The sequence below is a fragment of the Ostrinia nubilalis genome, chromosome 20, assembly GCF_963855985.1.
Source record: "Ostrinia nubilalis chromosome 20, ilOstNubi1.1, whole genome shotgun sequence".
In the NCBI taxonomy this organism is placed as follows: domain Eukaryota; kingdom Metazoa; phylum Arthropoda; class Insecta; order Lepidoptera; family Crambidae; genus Ostrinia; species Ostrinia nubilalis.
The window spans coordinates 9,831,070-9,857,697 of record NC_087107.1 but is presented as its reverse complement, the minus strand read 5'-3'; the positions used below and the strand labels follow the sequence as shown (position 1 = coordinate 9,857,697).

The following is a 26,628-nucleotide window of genomic DNA, read 5'->3' as shown; positions in this document are numbered from 1 at the left end:
GGTTTAGGGCGCATTCATACGCTCACATTGTAGAATTGCATCAATATTACAATACTGTACACATTATGTACTTATAAGCTCGATTTAATTGATGTTTAGTTACCTTTTATGTTGAAAAGTGACCTTTAAAAACACTATTGATTGAATAAGAGTTTTCCTAAAAAATGTGAAAGATATTTTTAATGTTATATTAGAAAACATTTTATATTCTATTGAATCAACTTTCTTATATTGGAATTTATAACAGAACTTATAATTTGTTAATACTTTTATACGACTTGCAGTCATAAAGTCTCAAAAGTGTAAACAAAACTTGGAATAAAATTGATAACAGGTAAATAACTTTTATTATTTTAAGAAATAAACGCTACAAAAAAGCTTTCCTAATGTACATATTCCTGTCTATGCAAAATATAGACATTTTTTAAGTAACACAAGAACTTATTTAGCTACTACAATCTCGTATTTTTAATGTTCTACTTTCTTTTTACAAGCTTCAATTAACCCATCCAAATCCTATAAAGCAAACACCAGCCTTTATAAATAAAGGGCGGTATACACATAAATTTTATGAGATAATTTATAAAACCGCGAATTTCTTCGGCGTAATGCGAGATCTGGGATTGGAATTGTTTGTGTACCCACGTCTTTCCACTCTGGTTGTTTAATTTATGTGTTGCCAGTACAGGGATTATTAGAGCAGGTGTACACGTGAGGATAAAGCTTGTTTGATCCTATGCCAAATAAAAAGACGTGTATTTTTTGTGCACTTTTATAGGGAGGCCCTTGATGAGAAGAAAAGCACAAGACTAAGTAAGTTTTTATTTTGGATCCTTTTGCACTTGACGTAACTACTACCACAGAATACATAATAGTAGTAAAATGATATGGATGATTGTAAAGGTTTTAAGTAATAAAACTTTTAAAAACTTGTTTTTAGAATTTAAACTATTATTGACTGAGTTTCTTGCGCTGCTTCTTCTCAGCACTGGCCCATTTATTGTCCCGAAGCAGTGGTAGGGTTAATATTGGGACTTGTAAAAGTGATTTTTAAAAGCCTATTTATTTGCAAAAATAAACGAGTTTTATGAGTTTTTTTTATAATTAATAAATAATATCCTTATATAGGTAAGTAATTATGTATTGTAATTAATGAAATACGAGCATAATACAGCAAGATTTATTTGCCCAGAAATGTTAGTCCTTACATATTGTTACATCGAAATCATTGGAGATAACTTTTCCATACAGTGTGTTCACGGCTTAATTTACAAGACTTTCACCACATTAAGGATTAAAATTAAATCCGATGACAACATGAAATTGCGTGTTTCCCGTACCTAGTACCTACCTTGTGTTAATGAATTTAATTATTATAAATTAATCATATTATCTATTATCCATTTCCTATTATTTACTTTCTTAAGGTCAATAGCTTTAAGAGTTTTCATAAAAAGGCGGAAAATGAGCCTTTCACCTTACTTATAATGTTTTTTTAAATTCTTCAATGGAGATGCTATTGGCCTTTAACCCTCGTCATGGAAAATGATCAGACCGAAGGTGAAAGCGAGCTTTATCAGGAGTTCTCAGCAGAAGAACTGCCTATCTTACTAACTGCCGAAACACAACAATGCTGTTATCATTGTTGCTTAGGTAGGAGATAAATTCAAGTATTGATAATTATGGTGCTTAACACTGTGGTGCCGCTGCTATACTACAAACACTGACTAAGCGCTTTATCGCTATACACATGATCCTATTTTAATATTGTCACCCTGTATTACTGTGTTTTTGGCAAATAAACGTTTTGAATTTGAATTTGAATTTGAATTTCAATTTAAGGGTGTTTTTGAAACGTCAAACGCCGGCGAAACTTCAGATATGCCTCAGATTTGTGTGCTCTGTCACATCATAATATGTCAATGTCACCCCTCCTGTGCCGTCCGGCCGTCCTCATACCCCAGGCACATTTTTTAAGTGCTAGACCAATAATTATATTTTGATTCGTCTAGCAAGTCTAGACAACATGGTACTTATCTGTCACGAAGTGATTTACATTCTAGGTAAGTTTGCATGCGGTTGCCACTCTCTATGTTAATGAATTAGTAAAAGTTGTCTAATTAAATTTTCACTTTGTTATTTAGTACCTGGGTTCAGTGGAGGACAGTTTAACAATGTTGGATTTGTTTCAATGCTAAATAAATCTGGTATTTTTAAATAAAACATGTATAACCCACTTCATTTTAAGTTGCATGTGTCAAACAAGGCTGTATGTTTCTTTAATAAAGATAAATTAATAAATAAATTTCAAACATTTAGGAGTCGAAAGTATTAAATTTACTTTATTCAATAATTACTTACGGTCTTATTCATAATAAAATGCTAATATAGGTTTAAAACCTACATTAGCTAAAACGTTTGATAGGCTTAAAACACTCTTATAAACCTCTGATAAAAAACGTTATTCATAATCGTTTATAAACCTTTGATAGCTAAAACAGAGTTTAATATTTTCTTTCCACAGACTATACAAAAAGAATGAACGAAAACAGCTTTTTTGGTGATTTAACTTGATGGACCATGTAAAATCATAGACAAATCGCAGAAAAAAAAAACAAAAAATTGGCAGCTGTGACGTTTTACTTACTGACATTGACATTTGGCACGAAAATTTAATAAAGTTTTCGGTTTTTTCGATCAACTCCCAAGTTTTATCAAACTTTTATAAAACTTGGGATTGTATGTTCTGGATTCTGTACCTCTTACCCTGTACTCTGCAATAAGCTCTTACGACGACCCGGCTAGTTACATCGGATACTAATTATGTCCATGACGAAGGAGAACAGACCGCCTAAAAGGCAACGATCAGAAAACTGGTTGGAGGAAGATAAGGTAGTACTTATTTTTAGCCTGATAAAGTGCCTACTAATTTTTGTAGCATGGTTTTATTTATGTTTGACGCCTAGTGTTTGCTTTTCAGTATTTGCTGAAAGAGTTGGTGAAAGAAAGAGTAAATGCAATCGAAAATAAAAATACAGACACTAACACGAATAAACGGAAGGTTGCGGCTTGGGCTGATTTACAAACAACGTTGGTACATCTTTTGATTTCTGCCTTCAATATAAAATTTTGCCTTTACCTGTAATTCAAAATCCTGTCATTTCTTTTTCAGGTTTAATTCAATGTGCGCTGGTATGAACCGCTCCATTACCCAGTTAAAATCGCAATGGAGCCTCATAAAAATCAGTGCGAAGAAAGACAAGACCATTGCTAGGCAGGCTCAAATTAAAACTGGCGGTGGTCCACCATTATCAGTGCCTGACGATAGGGCTGATGATATAGCATCTTGGTTGCCCAATGAATTTGTAGTCGATGTTAACAGATTTGACTCGGACTCAAATAAAAGTGAATTAATTAACATTCAAGAGGAGGAATCAACTCAAAATACGCAAGATCAGGAATTGATAAATAATGAAGAAATCCAATATGAATTGGTGGTACTTGATGAAGAAATAGAAGATACACATGCTTGTACTACTAGAGGCATATTGGAAGATAAAGAAAATAAAAAAGTAGAGGCAAAAGAAAATAAAGCAAAACCTAATTTTAAAGCACCAGCAATCAAAAAAAAAAGGAAACTGTTAAACAAAGAAGGCTTAATTGATTTAAGCAAAGTTAGGATTTCCGAAATTGCAGAAACAGAATCAAAATGCCGGATTGAACTGCATGAAGTTCAAATGGAAAACGAACGGAAGAAAGGGAGAAACTTGGATCTTGAGCATCAATTATTACAGGAAAAACTTAAATATTACACTCACATTAATAAAGAATAATAAGTCTTTTGATGTTAAAGTTTTTCAAGTACTAACAGATTCTAAATAATAAGTTAGTTCCTCCCTTACTTCTGTTTGTTTTTAATTTGTATTTTATGCAGTTCCAATCCGCATTTTGATTGTGTTTCTGCAATATATTTAGACGGCTATGAATATGTTTACTAGTCATAACTTAATAAGAGTTTGAGATTACTATTAACTAGCTGTTGCCCACGACTCCGCCTGCGTAGACTACTATTTCTGTAACCTACAGGATCTGTGCATTTTTCCAGGATAAAAAGAAGCCTATATGTTATTCGAGACTATATAATCTATCTGTTTTAGCAATTTATTTGTTTATAAGAATTGAACTGTGATTTTTAGTAAGTAAGTTTAATAATTGTACTTAAATTAGTGATATAAAGTAAATACACATATGCCTAGTCACAAACATTCGCCTTTATAATAATAGTGTAAATTATGGTTATTTTGTTTTAAATGTAGAAGGTTGATAACCTCCGAATAGAAACGTTTATACTTAAGCAATTTCTTTGTTTTAAAGAATTGAACTGTGATTTTTAATAAGTAAGTTTGTTGAAACTAATTGTACTTAAATTAGTGATATAAAGTAATTTGTTTTGAATTTTTGCAGAATAATTGCTTTTTTAAAGAGAACTACAGGTTTTGTTTTTGTGATAGTAACAAATTGGACTGAAAATTGAAATACAGGTATTTTTCAATCAAATATTCTTTTTATTTTCATTAAGATGCCAGGAACAGTATCTGAAAAATTAAAATACAACATTTTCATGAACTCAAATGACATTACATAAAAGTAAATCGTTGGAATTTATCAAAATGTATTTTAGTACCATTCAAAAATGTTGATTTATAAAATTTTGTAGTATCAACTGCGACCTACGCCTCAACAATGAAGGTCGGTTGTCGTGAACACTGTTCTCCGTCGAAAGTTGCGGAGTTACAGGGACCTGCTCCATATGTTGTTCTGAAAAATATTATGAATTTGTCAACATTTTGTCATAAAGATTTGTATTCCTTATGTACAGTCAAATTGATAACATTTACCTAACAATGTGTCATTCATATCAATGGCTATATTATGTAATACAGCCAATGCTATGATCACAGCTTTTCCATTTTGGAGGCTTACTGGTAAGCCATGGAGTAGGCATTGGAACCGCTGCTTCCACACCCCAAAACACCTTTCAACAGTGTTCCTAGTTGAGATGTGAGCATTATTGTATGCTTCTTCTTCTGGACGACTAGGCCTTAAAATAGGTGTAAATAGATATGGCAGAAGAGGGTAGCCCGAATCGCCAATAAGGCGTCCTCTAAACTGCCTATCCTCAAATCGTTGTTTTATATTGCTCTCCATAAAAATTCGACTGTCATGTGTACTGCCTCGCCATCTAGCCACTATATCCATTATTTTGAGGTCAGCATCACAGACAACCTAAAATAAAAAAAACAGTATCCTGTAGGTAATCCATCCAATAATATAGTGTTGAATGTTGCTAAAATTTAGATCATACAAAGTAAAAATTATAGACATTATTAAAACAAATCTTTCTCTGTTGTAAACTGTATAAAATCAAAATATATTTTACCTGAACATTCAGGGAATAATAGCCTTTTCTATTAATATAGTACTGGGCCATGTCACCTCCGGTTTTTTTAATTTTAATGTGGGTGCAATCTATGGCTCCTATCACCCCAGGAAAATTTTTAATTGCTCTAAATTTGGCACTAATTCTTTCCTGCTCTCCTATAGTGATAGGCATTTTGATGAAGGAATTTGCCTTATTCGCGATTGCATGCGCGACTCTGGCGCATATCCGGCTCACTGTCGGCTGACTTAGGCCATGGAGGTCACCAGCATCATCTTGTACCTGAAAATGTATGAAAATAATTATAGCAGCCACGACAAAGGGATAAAATAAAACACTTTTTTGTGCTTACCTCACGACGTCCCCAACATCTTATGGCCACTAAAACTTGCAGTTCAGGACACGTGCCACCACCTCTAGCGCTCTGAACCAGATCATCTTCCACCAAATCTATGATGGTGCGCACTGTGTCCTTATTGAACCTATATTTTATTTTAAAATTTAGGTCCCGCAAATCGAATGGGTTGCTTCGTTGGCGGTAGAGCTTTCTACGTCGCGCTGGGTCGGCATTATTGGCTAAATGCACAATTGCATTTATAGCATTCATTTTCACAAGCAAGGATCACAGCAAGGATATTTTGAATAAATAAACCAACGAAGTGACATTCATATGAAATGACATTTATAAAAGTTAGGTTAAAATAGGTTTATTAGAGCTTTAAACAAGGCCCGAGCTCTCGATAACTTATCACACAGTTATAAGAGGATTTTAGCGCTAAATGACGATTATGAATAACAATTTTTATCAAACGTTTTATAAACCTCTAATAAGCATTTGATAAAATGTGAAAAATGATTATGAATAAGACCGTTAGACGTCCAGTTTTGCGGAAACTGGATTGCTGTGGGAACGAGCCTTTAACATGTGGACAACATGCTTCGGTTTGCGCTGTTGCCATCTTAACCCTGAAACAAACAATGATAATAAAATATCAAAAAAAGGAAAAAGGTTGTGAAAATAAATGAAAAGACCAAAAATATCACTTGACATTTCCAAAAATAAATCTGAAATAAGTATTTTTTAGATGCCATCAACAAAAAAAGAACACATCGTAACTGACATAAATTAGGGATATGAGTATAATGGAACGTAAAGAGAATAAACGAGATGCTTGAATATGTGACGAAGAAAGACATAAAAACGTACTTTACATTATTCTAAAAATATACCATTAGATAATGCCCCTTCACCTCCCAATTTGTACTTTTATTATCACACAAGTTAGCAAACGAATTTGTGTTTTGTTTTTGACATAGTTATTTATCAACGCACAGCCCAAACCACTGGACGGATCGGGCTGAAATTTGGCATGTAGGTAGATGTTATGACGTAGGCATCCGCTAAGAAAGAATTTTACGAAACTCCACCCCTAAAGAGGTAAAATGGGATCCACGCGTACGAAGTCGTGGGCGGCCGCTAGTTTGTAATAAAATTGAAGTTTGTTTAACTATCACGCTAGATAGCAAATATTAATACTCCACGGTCGACACTCTGAAAAATATTGCATAGTAAAATGTTGGTAGACCGCAATGCAGGAAAGCAGTTATGTCCTGCTAACATAGTTTAAGCACGTCCAGGAACGTGCAAAAAATTTATAGCATGTACACTTAGTAAATTAAAACCTGAATACGAAATCTTTTAAAGGCTTAACTGGACGTCGATTTAGCTATTTATTAAGGTCAAGGGGTTTAGTTTTGCTTAGAACCGATCACCGATAGGTTATGGGTATTTTTAGTGTAGACTTGTTAAAAATTACCTTTAAATAATTTGACACTTGATTTGGTTTCATTATCATCCTTAAGTCTAAGATAATATAGTTCTAAAATTAGAATTTACACGAAATTTTGGCTCAAAGGTCAAGTAGTTATTTTACTAAAATTTCATTAGCGTGAGTGTTTTTCATTTTTCAGACCTAGTACTTACAATAAAGACTTTTTAGACTTCATATTTTCTGCCTTTATATCGCTAAGTAAGTATAAGATGAGCTGTTAATTTTTTGTTTACTATTCTACCTCTTACTATTTTATGTACCACGTATGAAAATATTGTGCAAATGCGGGTGGGTGAAGAAAATTCATCGCGCCGGAGCAGACGATGCCGCATTTCTTCAGTCTGCCCGCGACCATGACTCGTGCAACGGAGTCGAAACGTCGGGAAGGTAAATAATTCTTATTACCTTTTTTAAAAGTGCTTATGCGTCTTTCTGTGACAAACAAATTTTCTTTTTCACACGGGTGAAATTGCGGGCAAAAACAAGAGTGAGTTTTAAAACGAAGGGGGACTATTCCCATCTCTCGTTCCCACCGCTGCAAATCCTGTGTAGCCAGGATCTACAGCGTGACCGCCAATAAAAACCCAACCAGTGAAGGTCAAGTTTGTCCCGGGGGACTGTTTTCAGCTAAGAGCCTAAGGATCAAAATCCACGCGCAAAAGCAAGTAAGTAATAAAATTTACATTTTGTCTCCATGCTGTTCCAAAGTAAACGTTGCAGTAAAAATAACAATCCCTCATAGTTCTGGGACCATCCATCAACGTTAACGAGGTATATTCCTAGGCGTTATTTGTCTTTGCTTGAGTCTGGCTGGTTTGAACCACAAAACGGGAAGGTATAGAAGGTGTAGGTGTATGTAGGTCAGTTTACAATAAATAGACAGTAGTATAAATAAAGTCGTGTATCGATACGGATACTTATAGAAAGATAATATTATTTCAACTTTTCAAGGAACGTGAATTCGCAAAGCACTCTCAGTCTCAACACAAGGATTTAAAATTACGGTTTAAGCTCATAACGGACTTATCAACTCGGAAAGGGATCAACCCCGTATCGCCTTTCGCGCGCTGTCAACCGCGAGGCGAGGCGTTTACGTTACGGTGCGTATAAGTGCGTTGCAGCAGTTTCATATAAAGAGTACTGACCGCTTCTAGTTGATATGATTACCGGGTTGATAAGTGTGATTCAGTAAATTGAATAAATATTCGATAAGCATTCGACTCCCCGAAGTCATTTATAGATGGAACCTGCATACAATAAAAATATTTTATGTTTTCCATGTGTAATTTAGAAGTTCCTCCTCGAAAAAAATATTAATTACCTAAACATAAAAGTTTTCTAGTATCCATAGTGCAAGCTTTAACCCTTAAACTGGTATAGAGAAAAATATTTTTCATTAGTTTTGTACCTTATGTTCTCTCAATAAGGTTCAAAATATGGTGGCAACAATTCTGCCACTACCAGGTAAAGGTTTAATCAGAGCATTAATGTAGATAGACCATAAATTAAATTAACCTGCCACGTCAAGCTGTTGGAATAGATAAGCCACGTCAAAGAAAATCCTTTGAAGCTTGGTCGAACCGATATTGACACCACAGCTTCACAAGAGAATATCTATTTTTAACTAAAGATACATTGCACTTCGTTCGTTTGTTCGTTTCAGCCAAATGACGTCCACTGCTGGACAAAGGCCTCCCCCAAGGATTTACATAACGACCGGGCCTGCGCTGCCCGCATCCATGCTCTTCCCGCGACCTTCACCAGATCGTCGGTCCACCTAGTGGGAGGCCTGCCTACGGTACGTCTTCCGGCCCGCGGTCGCCACTCGAGAACTTTTCTGCCCAACGGCCATCGTCTCTATGAGCTATGTGCCCCGCCCACTGCCACTTGATTTAAATTATAGTAACATCAGAACGCAAGCATACTCCACCCACGTGTACTGTGTCTAGACCGAAAATGTTTACTTGTACGAATGAGGTTAAACGCGAAACTTGAACAGCAAGATATCAAACTGGTACAGCTAGTTCAGAACGTTCCAGACGGTTTAAAAAGACATTAGTTATAGCATTTGTCTGCTATAGTCGCCTTCTGAATTATTCAGGAGCTTTCAGTTTTGTTTGCGGATGGAGTTTTAATGGTTCATAACTGAAATACCGGGTTCTGGTTGGATTTTACGAGTGTTCAGGTAAAACTGAAAATGACAAGGTCATAAAACACGTCCTTGATCACTGCAGGTACAAATGATTCAGCCATATTCTCCCCTAATGACTTCGACAACGCCCGGTTATAGATCGTTTCATCCACGAAGACGCGCCCCACCATTCTTCCGCTAATGTTTGAGTGTTATCGGTACACGCTAATTATCCATGAGTGAGTACACACGCACATTACAATAATGACGCTCGGATTGCTTGGATCAAACTCCCCGCACTCCGCGCTTCCCTCGACCAGAAATTGGTGTGGCGCGTTTTCGTGGATGAAACGATCTATAGTAGCGGCTTGCATCGAGCGCCTTCCTGCTACCTTTATGAGCTTGGTGTTGCTTTGCGAGATCGAGTTAGAAATGAGGTACTAGTGATTGAGTGAAAAAAATGATTTAACATTTTGAAGAAAATCTTGGTTGCAAATATCCAAGAACTACTTACTATCAGTTGACCCACAAGCCCTCGTGACCTTCTATAAAAAGGTGTTTTTATATCAAAAGTCCCATTTACATGTAACTAGATTTGGCTCTACATTTACGAAGAATATTTACCGGATGCGAGCGAGAGAGGTCCGGCAAACAATATTACGGATAAATACACTCAGCGGCACGGAATTTGGCCCAAGCCTAAACAACCAGATATAAGGCCAAATAGGTGTTGTATACCTAAATTTCGTGTGACATGTTAACAGAACATTTGTTTTTGTTAATTTAAGAGGCTAATTAATAAAAAAATGCGTCTGTTTAACTTTTTTGTCTCTAAAAACGCATTTCGTTGTTAGAGCGTAAAGAGTACGGGTAAGTTTAAATTCGATATTAAATGTTGTAAGGGTTTGGCGTTTCGTTTTTTGTTTCCAAATTAATCTTAGGGTTATTCTCGTTTCCATAATTTGAGAATAATGCCCATTACTCCAGCTCAAGTTGCTCAAATAGTGTTGCTTAGGAGTCAAGGGCGTATGCAGCGGGAGATGGCTGAAACTTTCAATTTATGGCGTACAAACTTAAGATACACGTTAAAAAGGCATGACCAGACCGCCTTTTACACAAGAAGACCAAGAAGTGGGGAATTAAGGTGTATGCCAGCGCGCGATAACCCGAATATCGTGCTTGCAATATCAAGAAATCGGGTTCTCACTACGTTTGAGATACGCCAGCGTTTACAAACAGCAAGCCCAGTTAATGTCAGTGAGCACACAATAAGAAGAAGAATGGAGGATCATAACCTGCATACTTGAAGACCAGCTCGAGGATCAGAACTTCTCCAATACCTTCGCGAAGTGCGACTTACGTTTTCTAGAGAACTTGCAAATTGGACGCAAGACTAATGGAGTAAAGTTCTATGGATCGATGATTGCAGAGTCACCTTAAGAGCTCCAGACGGCCGTGGAAGTGTATAGAGAAGGTGCGGAGAAGAGTTACTACGCAAACAGACAGTTTTCATAAAGAGTTTACTCCATTAGTCTAACCTCCAATTTGCATGTTCTCTAGAAAACGCAAGTCGCACTTCGCGAAGGTATCGGAGAAGTTCTGGTCCTCGAGCTGGTCTTCAAGTATGCAGGTTATGATCCTCCATCCTTCTTCTTATTGTGTGCTCATTGACATTCACTGGGCTTGCTGTTTGTAAACGCTGGCGTATCTCAAACGTAGTGAGAACCCGATTTCTTGATATTGCAAGCACGATAATCGGGTCATCGCGCACTGGCATACACCTAAATTCCCCACTTCTTGGTCTTTTTGTGTAAAAGATGGTCTGGTTATGCCTTTTTAACGTGTATCTTAAGTTTGTACGCCATAAATTGAAAGTTTCAGCCATCTCCCGCTGCATACGCCCTTGACTTCTAAGCAACACTATTTGAGCAACTTGAGCTGGAGTAATGGGCATTATTCTCAAATTATGGAAACGAGAATAACCTAAGATTAATTTGAAAACAAAAAACAAAACGTCAAACCCTTACAATATTTAATATCGAATTTAAACTTACCCGTACTCTTCACGCTCCAACAACGAAATGCTTTTCTAGAGTCAAAAAAGTTGAACAGACGCATTTTTTTATTAATCTATCCTCTTAAATTAACAAAAACAAATGTTCTGTTAACATGTCACACGAAACTTAGGTATACAACATCTATTTAGCCTCTTATCTGGGTGTTTAGGCTTGGGCCAAATTCCGTGCCGCTGAGTGTAGTATAGCGTCCACTGCGAGCTATGTTAGCATACAAATAGCAAAAAGGCAATAATAATATTTTTGTACACTAACATCACTTTCCATCGGGTGAGATGTGGTGAGATGCAGGTTGGCCTGCATCTCACCAGATCTCACCGTTTTGATAAAAAAGAAATCTCAATTTTGACCCCCGTTTAGCGCTGGACTTACGCTACGCTGGACGAAAGCTACGATAAGCTTTCCTTTACGACTGAAATACGTCCATTGATAGAAAAAGGGTTGCCCCAATGATTTCTTTAACAACTAGTCCTGTTTTGCCCGTATTCAGGCACTTCCTGTGACTTTTATTTGGTCGTCCGTCCACCGAGTAAGACTACTACCGCCTACACCAACGTTTAACCAACGTCCGTGATTGCTACTCAAGAACTTTTCTGTCCCAACGGCCATCAGTTCCATGAGCTACGTGCTTCATCTGCCACTTAATTTTCATCATCAGGTCATTTAGTTTCCATCGCACGAGAACGATCCTCCTTGGTTGACCAGAGGAAAAAAGGGAGCTTGTAATATGAGCCACAGTTCCAGCTACCCATTTACGGTCACGTCGTCTCGTTCTATCACAAAGAATCACCATCGTGAGAGCGAAAGAAAAAACGGAAATGGGTAGCTAAAACTGTGATCCACTGAACATTTAAGATTTGAGCTTATACTGGATCCCTTGCTTTATAACAGAATGGAAGCTGAAATTTCTTTTGCAGGAAATTGTTGATTCCTATCCGTTCTTTGCCTGCTACTTTTAAGTACGAATGTGTGAAAAGGGATAAATGAACGGATAGCTTTGGATGAGGAAAATGACTTTATGTTATATTCTTGCTACACCTTAATAACGTTTTCAAAAGAAGTAAAGAAAGAAAAAATATTTATATGCGTAACTTACCAACTAACAACAACTAACTTACTAACAAATCTTTAAAAACAAATGTACATATACAATGAATTTTGGTGGATTGTGTACTGAAGCTAATTTTAAAGTAACTATAACGGTAAGTGGTGTTTCTTGTGTGATGATCTTGAGCATCATTTAAAGAAAACTCTTCAAATCTTGGTATTTAATTTATGCCAGCAGATCGCGCTACCACTTAAATGATATTTTGAGCCTTGCAAAAGTAACGCAAAGATATTTATATTTGTAGCATCTATACCAAAAGCCAAAAAAACCCTTAATGTGCACATCCAACTTTGCTGGTTGTAACTTTATGTCAATATACAAACGGTCTATTATTCCCCTCGACCGAAGTGGTCGCATCACAATATTTTCTCACAACATCCAGACTGGGCCTAGAGTCCTAGACAGTTATTAGATATTGAGAAATTTTATTAACCGACTCAAAAAAGGAGGAGGTTATATGTTCGACTGTATGTATGTTTTTTTTTTTTTCTATGTATGTTCACCGATTACTCCGTCAATTGTGGACCGATTTTCAAAATTCTTTTTTTGTTCGATAGGGTACACTTCTGAGGTGGTCCCATTATCACCAAGTCAGGATCTGATGATGGGATCCTAGGGAAATCGAGGGCAACCCTCAAACTTTTGGATTCGGTGCAGGCAAACTTCACACGTTTCATAATCTTGGCACCGACTCCAAAAGTATCAATCATGGTATACATAAATATTAATTCGTCCTAATAAATAAGATTAGTAATTATTTTTCTACTTTTTAGTGTATGTTTTTTGGAGTCGGTTTAATTTTTTTTTATAATCAATATTATGTTTGCTCTCAGGGTTCAAAGTCCCACGAATCAAATAGAAATTTCAAAAATAAACAGTAATAAAACGACGAAATGTGTATTCAATCTTTTTAAATGGCTTCTTTTTATCTGTCGTAAAAATAATAGCAAAGACCTTAGCCGAAACATTTTATATCTTTATTAGCTCTTATTTTTGTAGTCTGAGTTTGAAAGCAAATAAAAAACGGTCAAGTGCGAATCATTCTTGCAGTTCTATACATTTTGAGTTACGATCCCAAAAAAACTGTAAAACAAAAGTGATATCGAATGACATTAATCAAGTTAGTTATATTTTTCTTCCCAATGTGGTTGAAATCTTTCATCACCTATATTGTAAAGCACCTAAAAGAATTCAACAAATAGAATGTAATCCAACTCATCCCCAAAAAATAGCACACCGTCTTGCAACTGGAGTAATCCAATAGCACCATTTGCAAGGCATAACAAAAGATCATTTAAAAAAAATTCACCGTAGGGGTTTTAGATGCGCCAAAAAATTTGTATGGTAGGTACAAGCCAATGGAACTTATACATAAGCCCGAATAACGTTTTGTGTAAACCTATCATTGTTTCACATAGTTTTTTTTTATGGAGAACAAAGACGTATTTGACCGAAATCGCACCTGATAGGATGGTACATAATCTGTCCTGCAAGTGCTTATCATTGTCACCTTAAGAAGACCCGAATTATAGTATTCGGGAAAGACAGCAGCAGGCAACGAAATTATCATCATCATCATTTCGCACCCTTCCTGGAATAAGTACGCAAGTGAAAAATGCCAACTTTTCAGGAGCGTAAAAAAACTGTTCTAAAAATTTATTACCATTATTAAAAATATGTGTTATACATCAAAAGATAGCTAAAAATGTCTGTGAGGGGCCTATGTATTTATATTTAAAATACACTTAATAGGTTTTGAGAAAAACTTAAAAAAGAGCGTTGCGTACTTGTTCCGCGAAACAAATTTTAACACTTGTTGTTGTAATTATGAATATTGCATTGTTGACATGTAAAGGAATACATGCTGTTTGGTATTATTGCAGATAACCACTTATTGGCGTTCAGATTTAGTCGTGCATTCAACGTGTAAGTGTAGTTTACGTAGTTTTTCCTCGAACTATTCGTATTGAAATAAATTCGTAAGAAGGATAACGTACTTTTACCTTGTGAAAAATTACATTACTTAAGGTAGTATTTAAAATTATAGCTTTATTCAAAATCAAAAAGTTACAATATTTTTGCATAACTATATTATAATTTTCGGAAATTGCATTTTTAGGGAGAGACGAGCTATCAAAAGAACTAATGCCCGTTTTCACCATCAATCCCTAAATTTTAAGTGACCTCTATGGTGATACATAACAGGAATTTTGTTTTTATAGGGGTCACTTAAAAATTTGGGATTAATGGTGAAAATGGGCATAAAACTCATTTATTTTTGCAAGTAGACTTTTATAAAGCACTTTTATAGTTTTACACTCCCCAGTATTAACCCAACCAGACTGCTTCAGGACATTTTTTTTTTACGGAAGCGGTAGATAGATATTTTATAAAGTTACCATTTAAAACAGAATATCCACAATCACCATTTGCAGACACCAAACCGAGGAATGAACTGCCGTTTGCAGTATTTGCGGACCAATACGACGTAAAACCTTTAAGAGCAGATTCTAATACTTTAAAGATAAATCAACGCACCTGTAACTCACCGAGGAGCGGGTGTCTATGGGCGGCGGGTAAACACTTACCATCTGGTGATTCGTCTGCTCGTTTGCCTCCTTTCCCTTAAAAACCCAGAAACATAACCACTCACAGGTCCGTTCAATTAGAAAGGAAGTTACAGAAATCACTAGACCTGAAAAAAGATTAACGAACACACAGATTTTTTTTAATAAAAGAGATACCTACCTGAAAAAAAAAAGAAACAAGACTGACAGTATACTTACCTCATCATGCGGTCGTCTGGAATAATACGGAGACAACTCGCGCACGATTATAATATTTGATGATTTGTGTTAAGGTCCGATTTATATTTCACTGAATAACGAACTGCTTGTAGGTTCCCAGCTGCAAGAAAACCCGAGAAATATTATAATGAGATGAAACGTGTTTGCTTCATAGATGACATTATGAAGATGATCTTCAGATTTATGTGACAAAAAATGATTCGGATTACCGGAGTACCGATTTCTATAAAAAAATAAATCAATATATTTTTATATCAACGACCTTTTATCAGGAGTGGACTGGTCAATTGAAGCTATAATGCTATAATTTAATGAGAACTTACAGAGCAGATAATAATACATCTGATGTGACCATCCACCAGGATACACTTCAGATAATGTGCGAAGGAATTACACGACCTAATTCCACCAGCCCCCTTCCATCATCAGACGCTGGTTAACGTATCATTCCTACATTGTCGACATTCCACCAGCTTGCACTAAGCGTTTCGATAAACTCTTTTATAATGCGAACAGGTCGCTGCCTGCTGCTGTCTCTCCTGAGCACTATACCGGACCTTATAGGCACTTACAGGTAGATATCTATCATCTTATACTGCATCTCACATAACATCACATGCAATTGCGGTCAAATACCTTTTGCTACCTAGTTCTGCGTTGAGTTTATGAAGTCAATAGAAGACAACAAAATATAAGCTAGTGCTAAAGTAGTTTTATGAACCTTGATGGAACAGTCCAAGCATTGGGTATTGAATGGAATTTGAGCACAGATTTCAATACAATGTGAATATACCACAAATTGCAAAACCAACCATGAAACGTAACATTTTATCTGATACATCTGATCAATCTTTTTGATCCCCTTGTCTGGAGCTTAGCGTTAAGTACAGTCATGGCTAAGATTCTAATGGAAATAGAATAGAAAGTATTTATTAGTTTAAAAAAAAACTTTGGCTGATAAAAAACTAGTAAGGATGGAAAGATAAGTAACTCATTAGAAAAAGATTGGATTAAGATACGGCAGGATTTGATTCACATTGACAAAATACAGATATAGGTTGGTATACTATCTATAGATAGAGAGAAAAAATACATCATCATCATTTCAGCCACAGGACGTCCACTGCTGAACATAGGCCTCCCCCAATGACTCCCACATCGCGCGGTTGGAAGCACATAGTACGCAGAACTGACGGCCGATGGGGCAGGCAAGGTTATGGAGCGGACACCACGTACCGGAAAACGCAGTGTTAGGACATCCATCCACAAGGTGGTCCGACGACCTGATAAAGGTAGCGGGAAGGCGTTGGATGCAGGCCGAGTAAAAATACAATACAATGAATTTAGCGATGCCTCTGTGAGTACAATAAACTGCAGCCGTTCACTATCAATTAGATGAAGGATTTAAAACGAAATTAATTGCTAAAAAACTCAAGTGCTCTCTAAAAACTATTTTTACCACGTCTTGAGCTATGTGGTGCTTTGAGTAAACTTGATGAAGCAAATGAGAAGAAGTAATGTGAAGAATACCAACCTCACAGATGTTCGAACACTGTGAACAGGTTTTTCTATTGTGATCGCCTAGCTGTCTGGAGAGACGAATAATAGTTGGAAATCTATTGTTGCAAACCGCGTCGTGGAGAAAGTCGAAAACGTTTATAATAATTAATACTATAATTCATAAGAAAGCTGATACAGCTCCACATTTTGGATTATCAAGGCAAAACCATTGGCGAGAAAATACGTGCACAGATGTTTCAATTGTGCTAAATTGAATGCTACTGCCAAAGTACAAATAATGGTAGATTTACCAGAACAGCAAGTATCTCAATCTAGACAATTCATGAACAAGGGAGACGATTTTGAAGGACCCTTTTAAATTTTGATGTCCAAGGGAACAAAACTATAGATATACAAAAAATATAAAAGCCATAATATAGTGATATTTATTGTCTGCATGACTACAAAAGCTACCCATATTAAACTCGTTGGTGACATCACTTCCAAATCCTATAAGGTTCACACTCGATCAACCGGCGTGCAGCGATGGCGAACAATGCATTTAGGTCTGGTCGCCATCGCTGCACGCCAGCTGATCGCGCTGTGATCGCGTTGGTTTGGCCGAACCCTAAGTCTAATCGCCATCACTGCACGCCGGCTGATCGCTTGAGATTGCGTTGGTTTGGCTGAACCTATAAAGAAAGAAAGAACAGTTTTTATTTGGTCCAAAACTTATAGATGCTTTTATACGCTTTGTTGAAGAGTGGCCGGACCTGTGAAGCAAACAGGATAGGAACTTTGTCTGAGCCAGGAGTTTCATAAGGCCTGGAAATAAATGCAATTTACTGGACAAATAGCGTCAACACTAGGATAGGCACTACATTCCAGTGGCAAGTCCAATCTGTGGAGGTCCGCGGAAGGTTGGCGTCCGGTCGATCAAGTACCACCTGAAAAGAATACAGTCAGTATTCGCTTATCGTACATACGAAAAGATGGCAACAGTTTTGTATCAGGTTGTTGCATTTTAAAACGTCTGACCATTACGAGTATGTCCTTTTGATTACAATAATCCTTAAAATACATATAAACTTGTGTCATTCTATAATTAGGGACACACCGATTGTTGCTTACTGCTCCAAAAGACGTATAGATACATACCTTGTCACGCTGGCAATACACGCATAAGCTGATAAATGAACTCATGCGGCTCTGGAATGATGAAAATTTATCACGATAACTACGATAACGATTCACTGAAGAGAGAGACAGAATTTAAAATGGATCTTGTACTCATAAAGACCGATAATTTTACCACGTAGTAAGTAATCATTGCGACGATTTTTTGATAAACACACAGTCTTACAGGGGTATTTAGTGCAAAAAGTAGTGGATTGGATACTTAAATGACTGAAACTAAGTTAATTTGTGCTTTGTTAATGACTTAATTACATCTAAATAAATGTATCAATATCGCCAAAAGTTTCGCAAAATATTAGCAACTAGACTTGCACAATGATATCTACGTAGAAAATAACGTATCAATTGTTATGTATTATAATGCGAATAAAAGCTTCGTGGAAGAATTAGGCATCTAGACTTGCACAAAATTACCAGCATAATGTGCACAAAAGTTTCGTGGAAAAACTATGCAACTGAACTTGCACTACGATACCCACCAAATAATATCCTAAAATAAGTATGCAACAATAGATACGCGAAAATGTTTTTTAAAGTCTTCGTGGAAGATGTATGTAAATATTAATATGCTATTATTCATACGGAACTTTATTAAACAATTAAATGCAAATATATTTACTTCGTTTTTCTAATGGAAATTTAGATATTTTAATGTTGCAATATTTTACATATTTGTACATAATTTCTTCATTTTTAAGAGAAAAATTATGAAAAAAATTGACAATATGTATTACCTCCTTCTCGATTTTTTAGTGCAATAAAAAAAATATCGCACAAGTGGACTTGCATACTTCTTCCAGGGGGGGTGCGATTTCAGCCATAGGACGTCCATTGCTGAACATAAGCCTTCCCCAATGCTTTCCATGTTGATCGATTGGTAGTGGCCTGCGTCCAGCTCCAGCGCTTCTCTGCTACCTTTATAATGTCGTCGGTCCACCTTGTGGATGGACGTCCCACGCTGCATCCAACGAAATTATACATTGCGATATAATTCGACGTCTGTTTAAATACATTTTTATTACATTGACTTCCTTCACTACAATTTTAACTGGAATAAAGGTCCAGTTGCTATTGGAGCTTACTTCGAGTTTTAGTACATACAAAGTACTGTTTAAAACTCTTATAACAAGCTCAAATACTCGTAAAAACTTATGAATTGCAAGTTTATTGCATCGGCTATTTAAATGAAGATAATTTTCCGGTATTTCGTTACATAAATTAAGTGATTCGGAAGCAACGACCGCCATATTGGACCTTGGCCAAATTTCACTTGCGGTTTGATTTCTGAACCACTCGATATTTGTTACATGAAATATTAGATGGATTTCTATGCATATTTTATTTAGAAACAAGCAAAATAAATTGACTGAGAATAAGAACTGCCTAAGTGCCTACATGTTTGTATAGAGTGAAGGAAGTCAATATAATAAAAACGTATAGGTACTAGAAGAAAATCGTGATTGACATCTTCGAAAACTTTCGTCTTACTTAACAATTCTTCGACAAAAAATAAAAAATACGTTCGACTCAAAATCACACTAAAACTCATTTACGGTCGAGTGTCTCCGGTATTAAAAGCGATTTTTAACCCCCACAAAAACCAGCGTTTTGCATTTGACTTGCAATTACTGTCACCCGGCCCATTTGGGAGGGTTAACTCTCAAACAACACGTTATTTTGAACTTTATTGACTTGTGTTAAGGTCTAAGGAAAAAAAATACTTGCTAAATTAAGGGTTAAGTCTGCAGTCACTTAGTCTAGTCACTCAGTTTCCGTTTTAGGGTTAAAAGGTTTGATGTTGATAGATCCATTAGTGTAAGTAATTTTGCACTGAAAAAGAGCGTGCTTTGTATTAAAAGTTACTTGGTTATAAAGATTGATGCTGTGCTTTTAAGTTTAACAAAAGGTTTTAGCGATCAACATTTTTAGAAGTGAAAGATTTTTTTGCAAATAAGCAGAAAACTAAGGCTGGGTTGCACCATCTTACTTTAACTTTTTTGACAAACGTCAAAAATCTGTCAAACTCCACACAGAAAACACGGTTATGGTAAAAGTATCACGGTTAAAGTATGGTGTTGCAACTCAAACTAAGTATGAATATGATACAATTATTTATTTTGTAATTACAAAGTAATAATCATACACTCCTAATAGACGACCATAATCACTAAAATTAATTTATTTTGGTAACATCAAAGACAAAATCTAAAACAATAAGAATAATGGCAAATTTTAACCCTTCAAGCGTCACAACACTTTCTAATACAAATCATATCAAGTGATGCAAATTAAAGCACCTTTACGACTTCTTGTATCATTCAATTGGGAATTTATTCTAGAATCGAATAAATATAATATTTTTTGTCTTCTTTTTATTTTTAATTTTATGTTTGCTAATTATTTTTATGTAATTAAATTACAAACCCTTAACCAGTGGTTGAGAGTCAGTTTTTATATATCTCCGAATATCGAATCACAAAAACTACAATTCAATTCAAGTTTTAAAATAAATTTCTCTTTCTACAACTAAATACGGGTTTGAATTATTCAAAGACAATTCTGGTAGACTACGTAGTTACCATATTATCAGCAGTTAGGTATCACAGAAATGAAATGTTTTAGTTATCTTTTATCTTTTGCTTTGTAATGGTCTCTCCGTCGAAAATATATTTCGAACTATCCTTTTGATATTCGTTGTTGGTTTTAAGTTAGTAATCTATATTCCGGGACTACTCATACTCAACCTTCACTGGTTGGGTTTCATTGGCGATCAAGCTATGGACATTGGCTATAGAAAGGTTACAGATATTATGAAGTACATACAAACAATCATCATTATCATCATCAACAGCCCTTTACAGTCCACTGCTGGACTATGAGCCTCCTCCACTATAGTGGAGGGTTTTGACATAATCCCCAAGCTTGGAAGGCGGGTTGGAGACAGCAGTTTAAAAGATTGATGATTTTCAGAGAGCGCTGCTGCCCGTTCTCTGTTTGATGTGTACGTGATGTGTACGTGATGTGTACGACACCCATACAAACAAATAACAAACAAATTATGAATGTTATATAGAGAGAAAAACACAACCCCCTTTCTGACGCAGTCGGGTAAAAAAGGACCACTCTTTTAAAACTTTCAATCAATCTGGAAGAAGTGTTTGATAACCAACAAATCTAAGTTTACGATCTTTAAAGATAAAAATAATATCTTAAACAAGTAAAAGTTGAGCTATTTCTTGCTTAGTATTACTCTTATGAAGCGACATCTAAACCCGTCGAGTCATGACAAGCTAATTTTCCGATAACCGTATCAAAAGATTTCTCAGAAAGACCCATTTGAAAATATTGTAGCTAACTAAATTGGATTTAGCAAAGTAAGGTGGATATGGAGTAAATTGGACCTAGTTCACTTGACAAGTAATCGGCATGTTCACAGGTATTGGCATTTCATTACTTGAATAGGTATTCGATCAAAAACAGTCTAAAAATGGTCCAATTGTTATAATATTGTAAACTAGCGGCCGCCCGCGACTTCGTACGCGTGGATCCCGTTTTACCTTTTACCCCCTTAGGGGCCCGTTCCCATGGGAATTTCGGGAATTCCTTTCTTAGTGCACCTCTACGGTACCTAAGCTAAGTCCCTTCCAAATTTCAAGTGCCTACGTTTAGCCGTTTAGGCTGTGCGTTGATATGTCAGTCAGTCAGTCAGTTTCTCCTTTTATATATTTAGATAGAAGATACTAGGCACATAATATGGTTCTACACTAAGTAGTTACAGGTATAATTGAGTCAGTCAGTCTGAGGTACGGGAGCGGCACGGGAAGGTGTTTTTGTGACGGTTAACGTCAGCGAGATTCAAATTTGTATAGTTCCAAAATACTGAACTATCCTATCCATGACATTGACAGTGGGGCGCCACCGTCAATACCGGATCGCTGGTTCCGATTTTTACCATGTTAACAACCATATAGTTGAACGATGGTAGCGCCCCCCTGTCATTGAGTTTGCAGGGACAGTTCAGCGAGGGTCATCTATATGCTCGGTTACGTCATAATATGTCAATGTCACCCCTCCCGTGCCGCTCCCATACCTCAGGCACTGACTGAGTTAACACTATACTTATACTTCGGTTATTTGAAGCACATACTAATGTACTACGTTTGAACCCACAAGTTCGAAGACAAAGAAGAGAAATTAACTATCAGAAAATAAATATTATTAGATGAGACAAAAGACAATGAATAGGCATACAAATTCGTCTCTCAGCACACAAAGTTAATACAGCAGCTACTTTTAGAGATACAACTCACTAGGATACTAATCATTTAAAACCGGCGTCGGACTGTCAATTCGAGGGACGGTAGTTTAATCCCTGTCGACCTCTGGGCTATTGTTGTGAACCCATTCCTAACGCAATATACATTCGCAGGATAGCTAGATGGGTTAACAGGCAACGCTTAGTAATTTGTGTACTATAAAATATTATCCCATCAAAAACAATACTTGTCAAAAAAACCAAGTCTCGCAACTCAGTTGTTCTACGGTAAAAAGTTGTGAGATCCATGTAATACCAAGTCCAGGCCAGGAAATCTTTAACGTTTTACATAAATTATTGACTTGGCCATCGCACTAAATAATTTAATTTAAACGTGTTTTCATGCGATGGCCAAGTCAATATATTTATGTAAAACGTTAAAGATTTCCTGGCCTGGACTTGGTATTACATGGATCTCACAACTTTTTACCGTAGAACAACTGAGTTGCGAGACTTGGTTTTTTTGACAAGTATTGTTTTTGATGGGATTTCATTTCTTTTTGTATTTTGTAGACAGCAGTTATGTATCTAGAAAACTGGACCGAAATTGAAAAATTTTACTCGACTTGGCGGTTGCACTACCGTGCCCCCAAATATTTTAGTTTTTCCTTGATTCATACACCAAACACTACTTATATTCCAAATTTGAAGCTTCTAGGTCTGCTAGAAGTGCCTTAGAATTTTGATGATCGGTGAGTCAGTGAGTCAGTGAGTCAGTGAGTGACAAAATTAAGTAACTTTGACCCGTTATAATTCTTAAACTACTGGTTCAAATTGAATGAAATTTTAAATATACCGTGTCTTTACAATGCCTGCATAGCTAATGAAAATTCAGCCTTCTAGTTTTATCCACAACGAAGTTACAGGCGGTCGAAAATGGCCTGAATTGCTTCGAGAAAAGGATGGTACGGCCGTGCCGCTTTTTTGCTCGACTTGGTGGGGGCACTGCCGTGCCCCCAGATATGATACCAAAACGACCTTGTAAAGCCTAAAAACTAAGTAACATTTGGCTCAAAGTAACATTACACGCATAAAAATGTTCACTAACTTTTCTTATGGAATGTTACCTTTATGATACGTTTAAGGCTTTAACGAGGCTTTGAAGTAAAAAGGGTTGGATGCGTAGGATTTGACACATACCATTATCTTTATTAGGATAGTAAAATTCCACGGCAAGCCGTTTAGGGAAACCCTGGATGCCTTAGAAGATTGGGTATTTTCTAAACAAATAAATTAGCCTCTTTAGTATTCAGGATGTGGACGGAATGCGGCTTTGTGTAAAGATATTTTTTGTAACAACGAGTTTTGTTTTATTGTTTGAGATTACTTTATGTTACAGCTTCAATTCAGAGTACAAATAGGTTAGCTCACACCATCATAGATTCCATCTGTTTCAGATGAGATTGTGAAGAATGCAATACCGTAGAGGCTATCCTATTAATTCTTCTTATCTTGTCGACAACAAACCTATACACAGTGTCAGCCCAAAACTCCGCTACAAGAGTGGCGTTGTCAGCAGCATTCATTAAATCCTCCTGCGTGCAGTTGCTTGGGCACTCAGGGCACTATATCATGTGTTTCATCGACTGGAGAACAAAACCGCACCTGCATTCCAAACTTCTTCTTCTGCCTCGCCTTATCCCGTTACGTGGAGTAACTTGAACGATGCCTCTTAATTGGTTTTATACGTAAGAAGGTTTTAGAATACCTTTTGACTTCTTTCGTTGTAGGTATTGTCTAGGACCTGGTTGACTTTGAACTAGAAACTCATCATCATCATTTCAGCCATATGACGTCCACTGCTGAACATAGAATTCCCTCAATAATTTCCATAATGACAGATTAGTAGCGTCCTGCATCTGACTAGAAATAATGATGTTCTAAAATTGATTCAACCAGTAATCGACCTAAAGTCTACCAAACCTAAAATGGCAAATACTAAAATCCAATCTCCAAAACACCTCCCGAACCTGGTAACCCTCAAACATGCATTTAATTCGGCCCAATAATAACCTTCTGGTTTGTTCATGAATAATCAATCGGGATCGTTCTCACGCGTTCTCCCGAGCGGCCATTACGGAACGTTTTTTGCCTCCCAATACAGGGTGTCTATTTTTCAGAATTTGGTGAGAAAACATTTTACAAGGTGAATAAATACAGTTTGCGACAGTAGAAAATGGCAGTTTTTGAAAAATGCATTTTCGAAGTTGACAGTTTCTATTGGAGCAAGCTACTTAAATATTTTTTTTCTTTAACACGTGGCCATCTCTGCCATATCTTTACCATTTGCTGTGATGCCCTAAATTATTATCGAAAGCCCATTCATTACTAAATACTTTTTGATTGAAAATGCACAGGAAATATATTTATTGGATATTCAGATGTAAGAAAATATTATTAATGTCACATACGGATGTATTTGTTTCATAAATTCCTCAAATCCAAACTCACCTACAAACGCAAAACGCATCTAGCCGTATTCCAAATGTTGCTCTAGCGAACCGCATCGATTGCTATCAGAAATATTCCAAATCCGAGCTTCCTCACGCCTCCACACGATGATTGCATCAAGTCTGTCCGGTGCGGTTTGAACCAGTTAGTTTCGGATGTCACCTGTTAGAGTCTGGTTTAGACCAGTTTGTCAACCAAATATGAAATGGCTATTAAGTTCACTGGGGAAAGGGGTTTTCTGTTTATCGATCCATATTATTAAACATTTTTACTGAACTTTTGTTGGAAAATAAAAACTTAAGATACTGTACTTAAACTATACATATATTATTGTACTGGTACTTACAAATCTGGAACCTCATTGATGATTTTAACGCATAATCATAAGCTCATAATCCGTAATCTACATCTTACTTAGATGCAGTACACTCTTCTCGTGCATTATGGTTCCTTCAAGCACATTCATAACAAGGGGCCCCATGAAAACATTTCTTCCATTTTTTTACAAAATCCTTTGCTTCCAAGTCATTTTTTGCAGATTCCCTAAAAGCTGTTCCTGCAACGCCACCCTATATAAAGACGTTTCACCTGTAATGACACGTTACGTCTCCCCCATTTATACTTTCCATTTATTTCCAGGGAGAAAAGTTCAGGGGAACATAAGTAACAAAATTGGGGAAATGATGAAGTGTTGCCTTTACCGCTTTGACATACGAACGGATTTCACCATGCACGACAATCACGGCAAATGGAATCGGGAGAGCTTTTTTCTCATTACTTTAAACACTTCGTATTGGCAAAGCTGGTGAGAGCGAGATTAAATCCACGTTTCTTTGACAGCGAAATTAAAGTTGCAAGGTTCCGTTAATAACCTTTTTTGGTTTAAGCCGTGAGTACATAATGTGACTCGGTCATAAATGTTGCGTGTAAGACCCGTGTCTTTCTATTTTACTTAGTTGATTTTTCGATAATTCTATTGCTAATCACAATAACTCGATTTGATTATTATGAGCTGTGTTATCCATTATGTAAGTTTTAAATGGGTTCTTCAAATGCACATCACCGAACACATCTTTATAGATTCTAACCTCCTTTGCTGATGCGTAACGTACTACGTATGATACGTACTAATGGCTAAATGTTGCTATTGCAATATCGTCGATATAAACACATTCAGTATTACATTACATTATATTGGCGGCAATTTTGCACCTTTATGACGTTCCAACTCTCTTCAAAATACAACTTATCAGCTGAAATGGAAGCTCCAGTTCCTCCGTGGTTGAGGATTCCGGGTGAAGCTCGCTTCCACCTTCGGCTTGATCATCACTTACCATCAGGTGAGATACAGGTCAAGAGTTTCCTAGTTTTGGATAAAAAAAGCAAACAAAACGTTTATACCTACTCAACTTCATAAATCTGAGTCCATGACAAAATTGACCGAGTTTCTTTCGCACGTCTTTATTATCAGCCCATATTTTACCGCAGACCAGTAGTTTGTACCCATTTCAGTATTTGGGACCAATATTTGGGACGTGTCCAAGTGCCCTAACAAGGGCTGCGAGTTAGTTACAAAATAATGTGTTTGAAGTCTATATTTTCTTTCTACCCTTTTTTTCTAAAAGTAAAACCTGAGACAGAAAATGTCTCAACGAGTTTTTGAAAGCGACATTAGTGAAATCAAAACGGGAATTTTTAAATAAGTATCCTCTCAGCACAATTCTACAAATGCAAACACAGCTTGTGTTCTGCTTAAATTTTATTTTACCCGT

At 36.4% G+C, this 26,628-nt stretch overlaps 1 protein-coding gene across 1 annotated transcript; it reads right to left on the bottom strand.

Moving 5' to 3' along the window:
• Positions 1–4,544: 4,544 nt before the first annotated feature.
• Positions 4,545–6,310, bottom strand: LOC135081770 (putative nuclease HARBI1). The gene is made up of 5 exons (XM_063976562.1): positions 5,793–6,310; positions 5,441–5,722; positions 4,899–5,286; positions 4,685–4,818; positions 4,545–4,595 (listed from the first exon to the last, which is right to left on the bottom strand). The coding sequence occupies exons 1-4, from the start codon at positions 6,045–6,047 to the stop codon at positions 4,688–4,690; spliced, it is 1,056 nt and encodes a 351-aa protein (XP_063832632.1). The 5' UTR covers positions 6,048–6,310; the 3' UTR covers positions 4,545–4,595; positions 4,685–4,687.
• Positions 6,311–26,628: the final 20,318 nt, after the last annotated feature.

Coding starts and splice junctions, on each gene's coding strand:
- LOC135081770 (XM_063976562.1), bottom strand. CDS start 6,047: ATGAATGCTATAAATGCAATTGTGCATTTAGCCAATAATGCCGACCCA. Junction 5,723..5,792: donor GATGTTGGGGACGTCGTGAG/GTAAGCACAAAA, acceptor ATACATTTTCAG/GTACAAGATGATGCTGGTGA. Junction 5,287..5,440: donor ATTATTCCCTGAATGTTCAG/GTAAAATATATT, acceptor TTTTTATTTTAG/GTTGTCTGTGATGCTGACCT.